Source organism: Eublepharis macularius, chromosome 13 (assembly GCF_028583425.1).
Source record: "Eublepharis macularius isolate TG4126 chromosome 13, MPM_Emac_v1.0, whole genome shotgun sequence".
Classification (NCBI taxonomy): domain Eukaryota; kingdom Metazoa; phylum Chordata; class Lepidosauria; order Squamata; family Eublepharidae; genus Eublepharis; species Eublepharis macularius.
In genome coordinates this window covers 9,099,073-9,117,471 of record NC_072802.1, presented here as the reverse complement: position 1 = coordinate 9,117,471, position 18,399 = coordinate 9,099,073, and the positions used below count along the sequence as shown (strand labels likewise).

General features: G+C 43.8%; 1 protein-coding gene across 1 annotated transcript in view; it reads right to left on the bottom strand.

Moving 5' to 3' along the window:
- The window catches only part of C13H8orf48 (chromosome 13 C8orf48 homolog), a 66,546-nt gene that overhangs the window by 6,199 nt on the left and 41,948 nt on the right, over window positions 1–18,399 (bottom strand). The window contains exon 5 of the mRNA XM_054996466.1: window positions 10,642–10,883. Within this exon, the coding sequence (XP_054852441.1) occupies window positions 10,642–10,883 (242 nt within the window). The remainder of the gene's footprint in view (window positions 1–10,641; window positions 10,884–18,399) is intronic.

The window sequence follows — 18,399 nt, the reverse complement described above, 5'->3', positions numbered from 1 at the left end:
AGCCCATATACCTGGGGGAATTCCCCAGTATACAGAAAAACACTTGCTTGTTAATTTAGAAAGGGAGGTGGGAATCTTTAGGTCTGATGAGGATTGAGCATGCCCACTGTCAGCCAGAAAGGATGGAATGTTGAGGGCAGCTGAGCATCAGTTAAAGAAGAAAAAAGGCAGGCGGGAAGAGCTCAAGCTCTTAAGAATTTACAGCATCCCAGAGGGTGTGAGACGTGCATGCCCCACCCCATCCTGCCCAAAACCCCCATATAGAATAGGAAGGAGAAAGTAGAAATACCCTCTTCCATTCTACCACTCAGATTGCAAGACAGATAAGCAGCTCTCTGCTCACATAGCCCTAATCCTGAGCAGTCAGAATTGCATTTAAATAATAATAATTTAATAAATAAAAATAATAAATAACAGATACATCTCTTGATCTCACTACATCCCTGTGAGGAGAGCAGACAACTCTGAAAGGAGATTGCAACTAAAAGAAAGATTACACCCGCAGTTCACTAGACTTGGGTCTGGAAGATGTAGATTCATCCTCTATCTTTAGTGTGTGGGAAGTGCTGTCAAGTCACAGAAATTTATGGTGCCCCCCCCCCAACCAGGGGTTTTCAAGGCAAGAGAGGAATAAAGGTGGTTTTCCACTGCCTGGCCCTGCGTAGCAACTCAGGACTTCCTTGGTGGCATCCCATCCAAGTACTAACCAGGGCTGACCTTGCTTAGCTTCTGAGTTCTGACAAGATCAGGCTTACCTGGGCCACCCAGGTCAAGGCTCCTGTATCTTTTAGAACCTAAACATGTGGACCTAGACAAGCAATCTTTTCGCATTTCCTTATCTGTAAAATAGTAATAATAAAAATTTGCTTCACAGGTTTACAATATGCATTGTGAGGCTCTCTGCATAGTAAAAATGCTAAATAAATCAAGAACAGTGACAGACTACAGTCACTGTGGGTTAAACTGGGCCAAATCCACTTCAACTCCCTAAAAATACAGACTGGAAAGGGCCAAAAGACCTGGGCTCAGTATTTCTTGAAACCCATACAGCACTTGAAAATGGCCCACTGTGTCACCTATTGGTGATTCTGTCTTTCCAATATATACATTTGTTGATAGAAGCACAGCTGTCTTTGTGGTTGCCCTCCCTTTGCAGAATGGCTTGTCAAAGGAGATGTGTAGAGCATGGTCTCTAGCATGACTTACTAAGTTCTGCAAGGCTGCATTGCTCCTGTGGAATTTGGGGACCTTAAAATGGATTTTTTCTGGTTTCTATGTTTGTGGGTTTTAGTATTTTTTTGGAAGTATTTTTTGTTAGCTGCTTCATACTGTGCAGAAAGTAGGTATCAGGCCTGTTATCCACAGTAACGCCATATTGTTTTCTGATGCTTTCTCATTCTGTAGTTTTCCAGTGTTATTTGCCTACAGGTTCACAGAGGGCCAGCTGTGTTCCCAGGAAGGCCTTATCTACCAGGACTAGACATCGACCTTGGAAGAGCTTCCCTCGCCTTCCCAGACATCTACTGTAGCTGGGCAATGGGGGGGGGGAGAGTGGAAGGAGGTTATGATATATTGCAACTTGTAACTAACACGTCATTCTCAACAAAGCTTCATGGTCAGCCAGAAGCTTTCATGCCTTTGGATTAATTATGGACACCTGTACTTTGAATATAATCTTTCAATAAAGAGCCTTTTGAATCAAGAGACCTTGGATTTCTTGCAGCAAGGGGTGGGAGATGAAATCAGAGTAACTGGAATTCCATAAATGGACATTTTTTTGAGAATCCTATCTTCTCTCCCTAACCCCCACCTGGGAAGGATGGATACCGGATTTAATCCGAATGAACCGCCTGCTCCTGGAATGGAGGATGGAGAGACCCCCTCTTTACCTGATGTCGGGATTGTCCAGTCTGGCCTCGTTGGAGGAGTACCATGGAACACGCTTGGTGCCCGTCCTAGAAGCAGTATAGGGAGAGGCGTTCCGCCCGTGACCTCTGTACCAACACTGAGGCAGTGGGGACCCTGACCCCGGGAAAGCTCAGAGCGGCACCTTGGAACTATGATTGCACGCCCAATTGGCGTGAGTGCCCAGGACGCACACTATCCCCCGTTGTGGAGGCCCCGGGGATGGGTGCCAGCGAAGACCCAGTTTGGGAGGTCCTGCAAGTGTCCACTGCTGCTGCTAATGCCGCAAGGATCAGCGCGATTCCCCAGTACGTGTGGGATGAAGCAGCAGGATGTTTGGTGGAGGCCCCCGGGATGATTGAGGAAGAATGGTCCCAAGACTGGTCAATTCCCCGCAGCAAGTTACAGAGCTGGGAGAATGTCGATGTGGGGTCTGTTGGGACCGCCACCTGGGGAAGCGACACTGCCCAGACCACCGGGGACCGGTGGAGTGTACTTATGGAAAAAGTACAAGTAATGCAGTATGAACTATTAGCCGTCACAGGCATCACCAAAGGCTGGGCAGCAAGTGCATCGGAGGCCCAGCGCCCGATCTCACTGTCAGAAGCACAAGGCTTCTACCAGGAGTTTCCTGGGGAGGAGTTACAAGCGGGGCAATCGGCACTGATGGAAGTACCGATGGGAGAGGAGCGAGTGGAGGAGTCCCTCGGCTCAACCTCCTCAACGTCCAGTTATCACGACGTGGAAGAACAGAAACCCGTGGAATTACAACCGACACCGACCCTGGGAGCAGGAGTCGTCACTGGTTTTGCGGAAGGAGAGGTAGAAAAGGCCCAACAGATGTAACAGGCGTGGGAAGAGGGATTGCGCAGAAATGCGGAGAGGGCGGCAGCGGAGGATAGGAGAAGACTCGACAATGATTGCTATGCTGCTCTGGAGGCACGAGTAGAGGCTATGAGAGGAGATCTAGCGCAAGCGACTTATCTCATGGGAGTGATGGTGCAAGGACCCGCAGGATCCCCGGCTCAACCAGTGCCGGTGACCACCGCCCCGCCAGTACTGGTGATGCCTGCACCCGCCACGACCACCGTTCCACTTGCGCCTATCCCCGCCCTTGCACCAGTTCCAATTCCTGTTGCCCCAGATCCAGCAGTTCCAATCCCCGTCCTAGTTCCAGTTCCAGCAGTCCCGGTGCTGGCCGTGCCCGCCATCCTGGCACCCCCGGTGATAGCCCCACAGCCACCTCCGGCGCACCCAGGAGGCGCAGGAACGCTAGTCCCTGTAGCATAGGGAGTCCAAAGGCCTAGGCCACAACCCCGGCCAGTACCACCTGCGCGACCACCGAGAGTTTACCAGGCTCCCCCAGTGGCTGGAACTGTTCCTCGTCCAGGAGGGGGGCCTTGCCCAGCCCCTCAAGGGCCCCGGAGGCCAGCGCCACAGATACCCGTGCACCACCCTCCTCAACACCAAGTACCAGCACCTGCGGAAGGACGAGGAGTGGAAATTCCCATAGGATGGATTAAGCTGGAAGCTACGTTTGATGGAGAGCCCCGAAAACTGGGATTCTTCATTGTACAAGCGTTACAGTTCTTCAACGAGTGGGGACACCTATTTCCCACGGAGCAAAGCCACGTAATTCACCTAGCGTCCAGGTTAGAGGGAATAGCAGCAGAATGGTATGTAACCCTTTACGATATGGGGGCCCCTGAACTGTGGAATTTAAAAGTGTTTATAGCGGCCCTAAGGGCGCAATATGAAGATCCCCTAGAAGGTGAAAGAGCTCGCATGGAGTTGAGAGCAATAAGACAAGGCTCCCAAACCGTCAGGGTGTATGCGGCCAAATTCCGGCAGCTGCCGGCCAAGTGCCCGGATTATAATGAGGAAGTAAAGATTGAACTTTTGCGCAATAGAATGAATCCTGAATTGCTGGACCGGGCTTTAATGCAAGATGATCCCCCCACCCTGTTGGGGTGGATCCAGTTAGCATGTGAAGTGGAAAATCGTACACAAGTAGTCCGCTTGGTCAAGCAACATCAGTCGACGGGAGTCAAGAGACCTCCCCCACCCCAACAGGGTGGAGGCTGAGGCACGGGGGGGGGGCCTGGAGTCGCTCGAGGGGCAAGAGATACACGCTGGAGACAAGGATTATGCTTCCAGTGTGGAAGTAGTGGGCATTTCGCTGCTCAGTGCCCACTCAGGGCACCCATCCGACCTACTACCACCAGGCCAGTACCAGCCCCTCGCACGGGCCGTGTAGAGAGGAAAACCCCAGCCTGGCGGGGACGATCCGAGGCTGGACTAGAAGCGGGAGAAGTAAGTGATAAAAATGCCTACCAAGCCTGTGAGTCCGATGTTGTGTACTCGCAGTCGGGAAACGAGGAGGATCTGTCGTAAAAAGGCCCCCACGGCAGATCGAGGAGATACCCAATCCAAGAGAGGTGAGGGAAAGGGGGGCCATATTATTCATGCCAGTGGTACTGGTGAATCCCAAACGGGGAATGCACATTAGAGTGCAAGCATTAATCGACTCTGGCTGCTCTCGAGATACCATAGCCCCTGCGTTAGTGAATGGGCTAGGGTTGGAAACCCATGAACTGGAAACTCCCATAATATTCGAGCAAATGGATGGCTCCAATATGAACCCAGCCTCCTGGGAAATGGAGCCGATACCAACTGGCATGGGGAACCATTGGGAGGCTCGTCCCTACATTGTCAGCCAAGTTGCTAAATACCCTCTGATATTAGGGAGCCGCTGGCTTTGGGATCACAACCCATATATTAAATGGTCAAAGGGGATGGTGGTGTTCAACCGAGAGCAGTGCCAACACCATGACTGAAAACAGACTGGGGAAAAGAAGCGCCTTCACACTTAGAAGTAGCTCTCCTCACGGAGGAGGAATTAACCATGATCCCACTGGAATACAAAGACTTGGCTCAAGCTTTTAGTGAAGAGGAAGCTGATGGACTTCCCCCACATCACACCACCGATTGTGCCATAGAGCTGGTGCCAGGGGATAAATTACCTAAGGGGAAGCTTTATTCGATGAGTCCAGCAGAACACCAAGAATTATGGAAGTTCATCAACAAGAACTTGGAAAGAGGTTTTATCCGCCCTGCTAGCTCCCCTCATGCGGCTCCTGTGCTGTTTGTCAAGAAAAAAGATGGGGGACTTAGACTGTGCACTGATTTTCGTGGCATCAATGCGGTCTCAGTGTCAAATGCCTACCCCATCCCGTTGATCCGAGACCTCCTCAGCGTGGTGGCGCAGGGTAAGATCTTTTCAAAATTAATCTCAAAGATGCATATTTCCATGTAAGAATAAGGGAGGGGGATGAATGGAAAACTGCATTCAATACGCCCTTAGGACAATACGAATACCTAGTGATCCCTTTCGGGCTGAAAGGCACCCCATCTGTTTACATGACAGTCATGAATGAATATTTGTATAAAGGGGTTGTGGTTTATCTAGATGATGTTTTGATTTATTCAGAAGATAAAGCTTCTCATGTGGAACTCATCCGGAAGGTATTGAAAGCACTAAAGCGGCACAAATTGCCAGTCAAATTGTGCAAATGTGAGTTTCACAAGCAAGAATTGGACTACTTAGGCTATCGTACTTCTGGCCAGGGATTGAAAATGGACCTGGCTAAAATTCGAGTGGTCAATGACTGGAGGGCTCCTTCAACCAGAAAACAGTTACAATCCTTCTTAGGGTTTGCTAACTTCTACCGGCCCTTCATAGAAAACTTTGCCCAAATAGCCCTGCCCTTAACGGACTTACTAAAAACCAAAGGGAATGGAGACCAGGCAATGAAACCGCAGGCAAAGTTAAATTGGATCCCTGACTGTCAACAAGCCTTTGAAGGCTTGAAACGCAAATTCACCTCTGAGCCGGTGTTGCAGCACCTTGATGAAAAACGAAAATTTATTGTGCAGGTGGACGCCAGCAACATGGCCATAGGAGGGGTGCTAATGCAGCAGGGCAATGATAAAAAATTGCGTCTGTGTGCCTATCTGTCACGAAAATTCAGACGCAGAAAGAAATTGGAATGTATGGGAAAAGGAAGCCTTTGCTGTAAAGTTAGCTCTTTCCACCTGGAGACGGTGGTTGGAAGGGGCTCACCACCCCTTTGAAGTGTGGACAGATCACAAAAACTTAGAGGCGCTATCCCCCCCCCCCCGTCGGCTCAATGCTAAACAGCTTCAGTGGGCAGAATTTTTCTCTAAGTTCAACTTCACACTGAATTACTTGCCTGGCAAATCTAACTTCTTAGCGGACACCCTTTCGCGCATGCCCCAACACAATAGCCAGAGGGAGGAGATAATAGACACCGTCTTCTCGCCCACCTAATTGGGAGGAGCGGTGACTATGCATAGCCAAGCAACCAGAGCACGAATGGGAAAGCAACCTGATCCCAGTGGGTGGAGAGCAAAAGTGAAAAGCGAAGTGGAAAAAGAGGGGGAGGAAGTGCCCAAACATGAACTCACAAAAACGGAGGAAGAAAATGGCTCAAAGGCTCTAAACTGTACATTCCCTGTAGTTTAAGGAAAGAAGTACTTCAGCAGTGCCACGATGCCAAACTTGCAGGACATTTTGGCTATCTAAAACCCCTCCACCTGGTTCAAAGACAATTCTGGTGGCCAAATATGAGACGAGATGTGTCCCAATACGTGTCCTCATGTCCTACTTGCATAATGGCCATAACGAGAAGAGGAAAGGCTCCGGGATTATTGCAACCACTAGAAACCCCGTCCAGACTTTGGGAGGTGATTTCTATGGACTTTATAACGGATTTACCTCCCTCCAAAGGTTGTACTTGTATCCTAGTGGTGGTGGATCTATTTTCTAAACAAACTCACTTCATCCCATGTACTGCCATCCCCACAGCTAAGAAGTTGGCTAGCTTATTCATGAAAAACATAGTAAGATTTCATTCTTTTTCCTCCAAGGTGATTTCTGACAGAGGCGTACAGTTCGTTGCTAACTTCTGGCGGGAGCTTCTACAAGTAGCAGGCATCAAGCAGGGAATAGGCTCCGCCCATCATCCTGAGACTGATGGACAAACGGAAAGAATAAATAAAGTCCTAGAGCAATTCCTCAGATGTTATATTAATTACCAACAGGACAATTGGGTAAATTGTGTTCCTTATGCCAAATATGCATACAATAACTCGAGCCACAGTTCTACGGGGGAGTCCCCTTTTAAAATTGTACATGGATATGAAGGGAAAGCCATCCCCTTTGAAATTAACCCAAAATCGAAGAAACCAGAAGACTTGGGGGAATGGTGGTCATCCCTGGCAAAACAATGGACTGTTATACAGAAAACTCTGAACAAAGCCAAAGAGGATTACAAAAAGTACGCAGATCGCCGTCATGTGGAGCAGTGGAAATTGCAACCAGGAGATAAAGTTTATGTTTCCACAAAACACTTTAGGAGCGAACAACCAAACAAAAAACTGGGATTAAAATACCTGGGACCTTTCCCAGTCAAACGAGTGATTAATGACGTCACAGTAGAATTGGAATTACCAAAAAATCTAAGTTTCACAAAAAATACCCAGAAAAGGTGAGTGCTGAAGGGTGAGGGGGGCCTTAAGGGGGGCAGAATGTCAGGCCTGCTATCCACAGTAACGCCATATTGTTTTCTGATGCTTTCTCATTCTGTAGTTTTCCAGTGTTATTTGCCTACAGGTTCACAGAGGGCCAGCTGTGTTCCCAGGAAGGCCTTATCTACCAGGACTAGACATCGACCTTGGAAGAGCTTCCCTCACCTTCCCAGACATCTACTGTAGCTGGGCAATGGGGGGGGGAAGGGGGAAGAGTGGAATGTGGTTTTGATATATTGCAACTTGTAACTAACACGTCATTCTCAACAAAGCTTCATGGTCAGCCAGAAGCTTTCATGCCTTTGGATTAATTATGGACACCTGTACTTTGAATATAATCTTTCAATAAAGAGCCTTTTGAATCAAGAGACCTTGGATTTCTTGCAGCAAGGGGTGGGAGATGAAATCCGAGTAAACTGACAATAGGGTTTAAAAAAAAAGTTAAACATTTTAATCAATGGCTCGGAGAGGGTAGAAGGAATCCAATTTGTAGGATACAAAATTGGGAAGGATTGGTAACACCGTCAAGGCCCCTTCCCAATGCTTGTGATGCCCTTGCAAAAGTAATGGGGGCCAGCTTTTAAACGGAGATTCCTCTTTTCCTCACACATGGATGTCACACTCCTGAACACCCTGCTCTGGGGAATAAGAGATGGAGCAGGTGCAGAGCCCCGAGAGAGACAGCAAGCAGCCCAGCTGCAGAAATGAAGAACAGCCATTTGGGAATGCAAGAGCAATGGAGGTGCAGACAAAAGGAAAGCCAACCAGAATTACCTCTCTATGGAGCAAATGCCTCTTTTGGGGTATCCTTGGGAGGAAATGTCTACAAAGAGGCAAGCACTGAGAAAGGCCAAGCAAAGGGTGATAAAGTGCCCCAGCTGAAGGCAGTGAAAGAGGGAGCAGCTGTCCAGTACCAGCAAAGAAGAGTAGGCAGCCTGGCTTGTAGTCCCTATAAAGTCTAGAGACTGGGAAGGTGACATTCCCACCAAGAGGGCAGGAAGGAGAATCTTCCCCCAGACCTAGCCAGGCTACTTACTTCAAAACAACTCTGCAGAAAGGATGCAGTAGCCAAGGCAGGCACCAAAAGGACCTGATGAAGGACCCAGGTGGGAAAAGCAGGCTCAGGGGGAAGCAAGCGGAGGTACTAAGTGGGGAACTGCCCATGTGGATGACTCTCAGCTCTGTGGAATTCTCTCTTGTAAGCACTCTTGTAAGTCATATTAAATCAAAATCTCTGCATCCCTCAGGTGCTGGCTTGTTCTTGGTTACTGTAAAGATTGTGTGTGTGTGTGTGTGTGTGTGTGTCTTTAGATGCTTGGTGGGGTACAGATGAAGGGGGAGCAAAAGAGAGGGTGATGAGTGAGGGAGATGATTGGTTGATGACTGCAAGTGTGGGCGGAGTGAACTGCAGTTTTTATTTACTAAGCGGAGAGAGAACATTAAGTCTGGGCCAAGCAGGCAAGCTGTGTGCAGCCTGAGGGTGTCTATGCATTTCTGAGATAAATATTGAGTCAGGTTTTGACAGGCAAGCTGTGTGCAGCCTGAGAGAAAGTTTAGGTATATCTGTGTGACTGAGCCTATGTAAAGAAAGTGTAAGAACAGAGAACTATTTTTGAAACCATCAAGCTTAAGTACTAGTGTGAAACCAATATGCTTCTTGAAAAATAAAAGTTTATTTCGGGGGGGGGGGGGGTGTGCATCCCAGAGTATATGTTACTCCTATATCCCATTCCTTTCCTCAGCACCACGAAGAAGCCTGACACTTGGGCACCTTATTAAAGGGGAAATTTAAATTAATTATTTTGGAATATAATTCGGGGTGGAAGCAATCTACCCAGAGGGTGTAAGAAGAAGAGGGTTAAAGGCAAAAACTAACAGAGAAATAAAGGGGGTTGTAACAGTTACACAGGTTGAAGATGACACAACCTCAGGGGGATGTGGCCCTTGTACCCAGGGGCTTCACAGTAGAAGAGTGCTGTTTTCTTCAGAAGTAATTTTAATTCAGATGGAGCAATAGGCAGGCTTGATTTAACTGATCCTATGACCAGACCTAATTTAAAATCAGCCTACATGGTTTGTGAATGCCTTTGAGGTTATTCAAAGAATTACATTTTCCATTTGCTTTGTGTATAGCCAAGACAGTAAGATTTGTCTCTCTCTCCCTCCACTCAAGAGAGATCAGAGATCAGCATTTACGTGCAGAAGGTCCTAGACACAATACCCAAGTAGCAGAAGCTGGGAAAGGATCTTTCCCTGTTGAGTCCTGGGAAGCCTTTTCCATTCAGAGTAGACAATACCAAACTAAACAGATTCTCTTAGTAGTTCATATATGTAATATTCAGTTTTATGCCTTTGTTTTATTGTTATGGAAGTAACCTTTTTATTTTAATAAATACTAAATGCAATAAAACTTAGAGAAATATTTCTAAAAGATGGGATCATAACCAGCCACATGATTGCATAAAGCTGCCTTCTACTGGCAGGGCCGGCACCACCAATGAGGCAGGCGCTGCGGGCGCTGGGGCACCGGAGGGGCACTGGAGGGGGTGCTGGGGGAGGAGGCATGCACCACGGAGCTGGCGTGCCTGGCCCGCAGCTGCTGCAGCCAGCCACCCTGCACCACCACCACATGCTCCTGGCGGGGCGCAGCAGCTGCAGGCCAGACACAGCAGGTGTCTGGGGCGGCGTGCGGAACATGGGAAGCCTCTGCGCGCCGTCCCAGCCACCCGCCAGCCAATGGGCCTGGCTTGCAGCGTGATGATGTCATCACACGGTGACGTCACCACGCAGTCCGGGGGCACGGGCACACACTTTGTGCGTGCGCACATAGGGGCGGCCGCAGCTGCCAGAAACCCTGGCACCGCCCCTGTCTACTGGTCTATCAATGTCAGTCTTGTCACCTCTGACCTGTCACGGCTCTCCAGGGTTTCAGGCTGTCGTGCCACACATCACCGATTACCTCACCTTTTTAATTGGTGATGCCAAAAATTGACTTTCTACATAGCAGATGTTCTAACACTGAGCCCCAGTCTGAAAATATTCTAGATAAATAAATTTAAAATTATTTTACTTTATTATTTTTTCAAGCACCCATAAAAAGAGGAAAATTGCTCCTTCTTTTAGTACCTGTTTCATAGTCTCCTTGATATTTTTCAGGTGGAGTTTGTTCACGAGCTGATCAGGAACAATATGGTTCACACCATGCATCAAGACCTTCTCTGAAGTGAATCCAGGCTTCTGATTATTATGCTTGTGCATATTCAAAAGCACAGAGCTTGGCAAGTGACCGAGCTGGTTAATCTTGATGGTACAAAAATATCGTAGAGCATATAGTTCTTTCTCAGATGCCTCAGTCGCTTTTATTAATGCTAAATAAAAAATAAATCACTTAATTATTTGAAGAGAAGACTCATCAGCTTCCTGTCTGTGCAAGCTATTATCAGGAATTAGATTACCAAAGCCTGCAAGCAATAATCATTCAAATGTAAGCCTCACCATGAAAAAACAGGGGGGAAATGCCCCCAGAATAAAAGGAAAGGTGTGCATTTTGGAATCAAATGCTTGACTTTGCAATAACAAGCCTGGGTTAATTAAGAGAAAATGGAAGAGAGGTAAATAAAAAATGACACATATTACCCTTAATTTAGGCAGTAATTTGTACTAACAGTTTCTGATAATTGCTTAATTCAGCTTCTTTCTAATCAGGAATTATAACATGCATGAAAACTTCTAGAGGACAGATTCCAGACTGGACAGCTCTAAGATGCTACTAAGAAGGCTCCATTTTCACAAACAGATACAGTGCTTGATGCAAATGTGCTCTTCTGCTCAAAGAACAGTCCTTCCATGAAGGAAGATGCAACTTGTAATGTTTTGCATGTAAATAAGTTTTTGTATTTTATTTCTGCTGGTTAATGGGTTTTTAAAAATATGTTATGTTAGTTTAAACACAGGCCTCTGAGGTAAGGAGGAGGGCTGGATGGGTAACTGTACCCAAGGGGAGCAAAATGACCCGCAATTTTTAGTCAGAGTACTGAGGGAAAGCATTTCAGGCAAACTGTGTGTGTGCTTGTCTGCGGACAATTCAGAGAGAGATTATTCTGTCTAGGTCAGGCAAGCCATGTGGAAAGACCTGAATAAATCTATGTCTGTGTGGATGAGAAGACGGTTTATTCTGTTAGTGAAGATCTATCTGAAAAATTACTCTGTGTGACTGAGTCTGTGAATATACCTTTAAGATGATATAATTATTTGTGAAACCACTAGGCTTAAGAACTATTCTGAAACCAATATGCCTGTCTGCAACCACCATGCTTATTTTCTTATAAATAAATTCTGATTAAGCAATAAAGAATAGCTTTTTTATCTCACAGACACCCCTATGCTTTGATCATTCTGTAATACTACCATCTATAACAAAGTCTTCCTGTAATACCAGTTAAACAGAAGACATCTAAGGAGAAAGCCTTTGGTGGCAGCAATATGTGGGAAACAGCAATATGTAGGTCATAACAACTGGACAAAATGCTACAGGTGGTGGCTCAGTGGGCACCAAGGTAAGTTCTGGTGGGTGTTATGGCACCCACAGGTACCATGTTGGGGAACCCTGGACTACAGCACGCATGAAGCAGCCAGGATCAGCTATGCATAGTCTTTCTAAAATAGCTAAAAGCCCAAAGAGATGTTTGACCAGAAAGAGAAAGCTGGGAAGCCAGAAGCCAGTTTTTTACTCCCCCCTTGCAACAGTTAACTGGTGCTGCTTGGACTTTTTTGTTTTCATGTACACATAGCCAGTTGTTGTAGTAGGTGGGAGTGTTTTGTGTTTGTGTGTGCAGTTCCTCTTCTAGCTAGGGATAAATGAGCAGATTCTTGTTTCTGTGCACATATGGTCCCTCTCCTTAGCAGGGAAATAATGGCAGACCACCAAAAAAAAGTTTCTTTTTTTTTTTTAAATTTTTTATTGGGTTAGAACATTAATATTTTTACATTACATTACATTCAATTTCCCCCTAATTTTTCGTTTCTAACCCCCTCCCTTTCCCCCCCTTTTGTTGACTTCCAACAGCTTTCCCACCCTCTGTCCCTTTTCCCTTACTTCTATTAATTTCCTCTGTCTAAAACAAATATATATTCTCCATTATATTAAGCAGTACATCTTTAACTCTTTTACTTATTATACATCCAAACTATACTTCTTTAGATAAACAATTTATCCCATTTTCCAGTTTTGAATATTTCTATATATCATAAACCATAAAAGTTTCCCACATTTAAATCAAACAATTTGATTTGTTCTCTATATATTAATCATTTCTTCTTTTTATAGTATTTCTATATAACTCATCACATAGTCAGTCATTTTAACTCTTCTGTACATTCAGTTTGGTGCATATAAGTCTTATCAAGTAAAAAAAAAAATATTGTTAATTACTCAATCCTCATGTTTAAACCATTAATTATTCTCTATCAATATTCTATCAATTAACCGTTACATATCTATATATATCTCAATCAATTAATTAATCTAACTGCTTATAAATTCACATTTCTCTTCCTCCCCCGGTAAAGTCACCCCTCTCTTTTATACTTTTATTGTACTTCAGTAGTTCTCAAACTGCCACAGTTTTCCTCCCACCTCCCACTTCTTCTCCAGATATTGTTTCAGCTTCTCCCAGTCTGTGTTAAACTGCCCTGAGTCCAGATCTCTCAGTTTTCTTGTCATCTTGTCCATTTCAGCCATATACAGCAATTTGTAGATCCAATCTTCAATAGTTGGCACTTCTTGTACTTTCCATTTCTGCGCATACAAAAGTCTAGCTGCTGCAGTCATATAAAATATCAACGTCCTATGATGGGCTGGAATTCCCTCCATTCCCAAGTTTAGCAGCAGGAGTTCTGGGTTCTTATTTATTTGAAATTGTAAAATTTCACTCATTTCTCTTATTATTTCCCCCCAGAACTGCCTAGCTACCTCACACGACCACCACATATGATAGAGGGAGCCCTCATGCTTCCTACATTTCCAGCATTTATTAGAAGTGTTCAAATTCCCTAGCGCAATCTTCTTTGGTGTCATGTACCAACGATAGATCATTTTGAAAATGTTCTCTTTAATATTAATACATGTCGTTGTCTTCATTGTAGTTTTCCACAAGTATTCCCATGCCTCCATTGTTATTTCTTTATTGAAATTTATAGCCCATTTCACCATCTGTGTTTTAACTATCTCATCCTCAGTGTACCATTTCAACAGTACTTGGTATACCTTGGATATTCTTTTCTTGTCTTCTTTAAGAAGGGTCTGCTCTAGTTCCGAGTTCTCTGTTCGTATGCCCCCTTTTGCAGAGTCCGAATTGTATAAGTCTCTAATCTGTCTGTACTGGAACCAATCATAGTTAGGTGATAGTTCCTCTTGCGTCTTTATTCTAAGTTTAGATACTTCAGTTTTAGTTATTTCTTTGTACGTTAAACATTGTTGTTCATTATCAACAGCTCTCGGATCTATCACCTCGTATGGAACCACCCACAAGGGGGTTCCTTCTTGTAGGTAAATTCTGTACTTCTTCCAGATTGTATATAAACTTCTCCTTACAAAATGATGCAGGAACATCGAGTTGACCTTTACTTTGTCATGCCATAGGTATGCGTGCCATCCAAAAATTTTTTTATATCCCTCTAGGGCTAATAGTTTCTTATTCTTTAATGTCATCCACTCTTTTAACCAAACTAGGCAGATTGCATCATGATAAAGTCTCAGGTTGGGCAGTTGCATTCCGCCTCTTTCCTTTGCATCTTGTAGAACTTTTACTTTCACTCGAGGCTTCTTGCCTGCCCAAACAAAATCTGATATTTTCCTCTGCCATTTTTCAAATTGTTTAGAGTCTCTGATGATTGGTATTGTCTGTAGCAAAAACATTACTCTTGGTAACACATTCATCTTAACTGCTGCAATCCTGCCCAACCATGACAAACTCAGTCTATTCCATTTGATCAAGTCTCTCTCTATCTGAGTCCATAATTTTTCATAATTATTCTTGAACAAATCTATATTTTTTGCAGTCAGCTCAACTCCCAAATATTTCACCTTACTAGTTACTTCACAGTCCGTTGTTTCCATTAACAATTGTTGTTTCTGCTTAGTCATGTTTTTGCATAATATCTTTGACTTCTTTTTGTTAATGAAGAAACCTGCCAAGTCACCAAACTCCTTGATCTTATCTATCACTTTTGGCATGTTCTCCAATGGATCTTCTACAATTAACATTATGTCATCTGCAAATGCTCTAACCTTGTATGAATAGTCCTTTATTTTTATTCCTCGTATTTCCTCATCTTGTCGTATTTGTATCATCAGAATCTCCAATACTAAAATGAACAACAATGGAGATAACGGGCAACCTTGTCTTGTTCCTTTACTAATCGTCAATTTTTTAGTCAGTTCATCATTCACTACAATTGCTGCAGTCTGGTCTCTATAAATTTCTTTAATTGCTCTGATGAATCTTTCTCCCAGTTGTAGCTTTTCCATAGTGGCAAACAAAAAATCCCAGTTTAAATTGTCAAACGCTTTTTCAGCGTCTACAAAGAAGAAACCAACCTCTTTATCACAACGCTTGTCATAGTATTCAATAGCATTGATCACTGTCCTTAAATTGTCTCTTATTTGTCTGTCCGGCAAAAAGCCTGCTTGTTCTTCCTCTATGACTTCCGAGAGCCACCCCTTCAGTCTCTCCGCCAATATCTTCGCAAAAATTTTATAATCATTGTTAAGTAATGATATAGGCCTGTAATTTTTCACGTTAGTCAGATCTTGGCCCTCTTTTGGGATCAATGATATATTTGCTTCGCTCCAAGTGTCTGGAATTCTTTGATCCCTAAAAACTCCGTTCATCACCTCTTTTAGGAATGGTGCCAGTTCGTTGGCCATTGTCTTATAAAATTTAGCCGTAAGTCCATCTGGCCCTGGCGCCTTTCCTAGATTTGCGGATTGTATTGCCTTACTTATTTCCTCATCAGTTACTTCACTGTTCAACTTATTTCTCCAAGCTTCCGAGATCTCTGGAAGTTTGGTTTTCTCCAAATATGATGCTATTGATTCTTTGGTTACTTCTTTTTTATTATACAGCTTAGCATAGAATTTATAAAAGGCTCTACTAATGGTAGTCTGCTCCAGGTACGTTTTATTTTCTTCACAGATTTTATTTATTATTTTCTTTTCCCTTTTCTTCTTCAATTGCCATGCCAAATATTTCCCAGGTTTATTAGCACCCTCAAAAGCTTTTTGATTCAGTCTTTTAAGGTTCCACTCCAATTCTTTATTACTCATTGCTGTTAACTGTTCTTGAAGAATTTTGATTTCCTGATGTATTTTCTTTTTCCCTGGTCTCTTTTTTAACTGTGCTTCTTTGGCCTTTATTTTCTCCTCAATCTCTTGTCTTTTCTCCTCTTTCTTTTTCCTTGCTCTGCCATTTAAGTCCATTAGTATGCCCCTTACAACCGCCTTGTACGCATCCCAAACTTTACTGGTTGGTACTTCTTTATTCACGTTGTATTGTATAAAAAACTTTGTCTCTCTTCTCAATATTTCCATATTCTCACTTTCCTGTAACAAGTCCTCATTTATTCTCCAGGCTTTCCTTTTTCTCCTTTTTCCAAATTTCCACATAATTGGATTGTGATCTGAGCCTACCATCGGCATTATTTCTACCTCCTTAGTCCATAACGCTAAGTCCTTTGAGGCCCAGATCATATCAATTCTTGATAATGTAAGATGCCTTGCAGAATAAAAAGTAAACTGTTTGGTTTTAGGATATTCTCTCCTCCATACGTCTTCGAGAGTCTCTTGTTGAATCAACTCAAAAAAAAGCTTTGGCAATAATCCTCTTTTCTTTTGTGCTGTTGTAGTCTTTTTGTCTAGTTCCAAATCTGTCACTCCATTGAAATCTCCAGCAAGAATTATCTGGTCATATACAAGATCGTCTAAATGCTTCCTTAAATCCTCAAAGAAGCTTTCCTTTGCACCGTTAGGTGCATAAAGTCCGACTACCAACACTCTCTTTAAATTCCAATTACATTCCACTGCTACAAATCTAGCTTCCACATCTCTCATAACAAATTTTGGCTGCAGCTCCTCTTTTATGTACAACACCACTCCTCTTTTTTTCTTGTTAGAGGCCGCTACAAATTCTTTGTCCAATTTTCCAGATTTTAAATATTTTACATCCTGTTTTCTAATATGGGTCTCCTGCAAACAAACAATATCACATTTTTGTTTTAGTAGCCAATGAAAAATATTTTTCCTCTTATTCGGTGAGTTTAGTCCATTTACATTCCAAGATAATACTTTACACTCCATATTCATGGTTTTGTTGGTAAGTCTTTTTCATTGTCCTTGATAAATCTCTCCATCTCCCGCTCAGATCTGATGCGTTTTTTTGCCCCTCCAAACTCAAAGGACACTCCTTCCGGTAACTCCCATCTGTATCTGATATTCATGTCCTTCAAAGTCTGAATTAGCACTCTATATTTTTTCCTGTCCAGTAACACTGATCTGGGCAGTTCCTTCATTATGATAATCGTCTTGCCATCAATCTCCAATGGATCTTGAAATTGTTTTGTCACAATCCTCTCTTTCATGTTTCTAGTTGTAAACTGCACAATCACATCCCTTGGTAGTTTCCTCTGGGTTGCAATTCTCGAGTTCACACGGTACGCCACATCTAGGATAGCCACAATTTCCTCCTCCTCCTTCCCCAGGTAATCAGCCAACACCTCAGTCATCTGTTCTTGCGCTGACTTCCCTTCCACTTCTGGCAGACCACGAAAACGAAGCTGCTTCTCCATGTGTTTAGTTTCTGCAACTGACATCCTCCCCTTCACCAGTCTCATCTCTGTTTGTTGCGTGTCTATTAAATTCTCCATCGCGTCTTCTACTGTTTTAACTCTCTGCTGCGTTCCTTGTAATTCACTACTAATCGTTTCCACGCCTTTTTTCACTTCTGACAGCTCCGCCTTTACTGTCTGTGTAACTTCTTTGACCTCTTTAATAAGCTCCAATTTCGTGTCCTTAAGTTCTTTCATCATGTCTATAAGTTTTTTGTCCAAATTTTCTATTGCCGATTGCCACTCTTTTTTCGACATCGTGGGGCTTGCTTTAGCTCGCTCCCACGAATCTGCTCTCTTCCTTAGCTCCGTGGCGTATATTTAAACGTTTTCCTTTTTTTCAAATGTCCCAATCTTTGCCAAAATTAATTTTTTTGTATCCAAAATGTCGGGCGTCTTTTCTCTATGGTTTCTCTATAGAGAAACCATAGAGACACCAAAAAAAAGTTTCAATGAACATATAGCAGCACTCATTTAGCAACTGCTGCTTCAGAGACCAGCATATCAGCTCACCATTTGGCTGGTTTTCATGTGGCACATCCTGCAAAAAAGGTCCATAGTACTTAGTAAAATCCTACTAGGATATGTAAACTGCCTCTTCTCTTAATGCCTTTGCTCTCCAATCTATATATATGTGAGGCATACCTGGTTGCTCTCTCGCAGCTAAAGGCCCAGAATTTAAATGCCACAGCAAGGAATTCTCTCTGTGAGGAGCCCAACTGTGAGTGCTGATTAATGGCCCAGAACTGCTGATACCTGCCCAGGTTGCTATATTATCTACTCATTACCAACCTTACTTTTTAGTGAGAAGGAAGCAAATTCATACTGTGCATAATTCAGCCAAAGCTCAGTATTTTAACTCCCATTGATGTCAAATAGTTAAGCAGACACCTAAACTCTCCCTGTGAAATCAACAGAAGAATTTTTGATTTGGGCTGGACCAGGTCAGTTTTGGCTGGATAGTGCCTACTATTCTATAATATCTGTGCAATCCTAAAAACA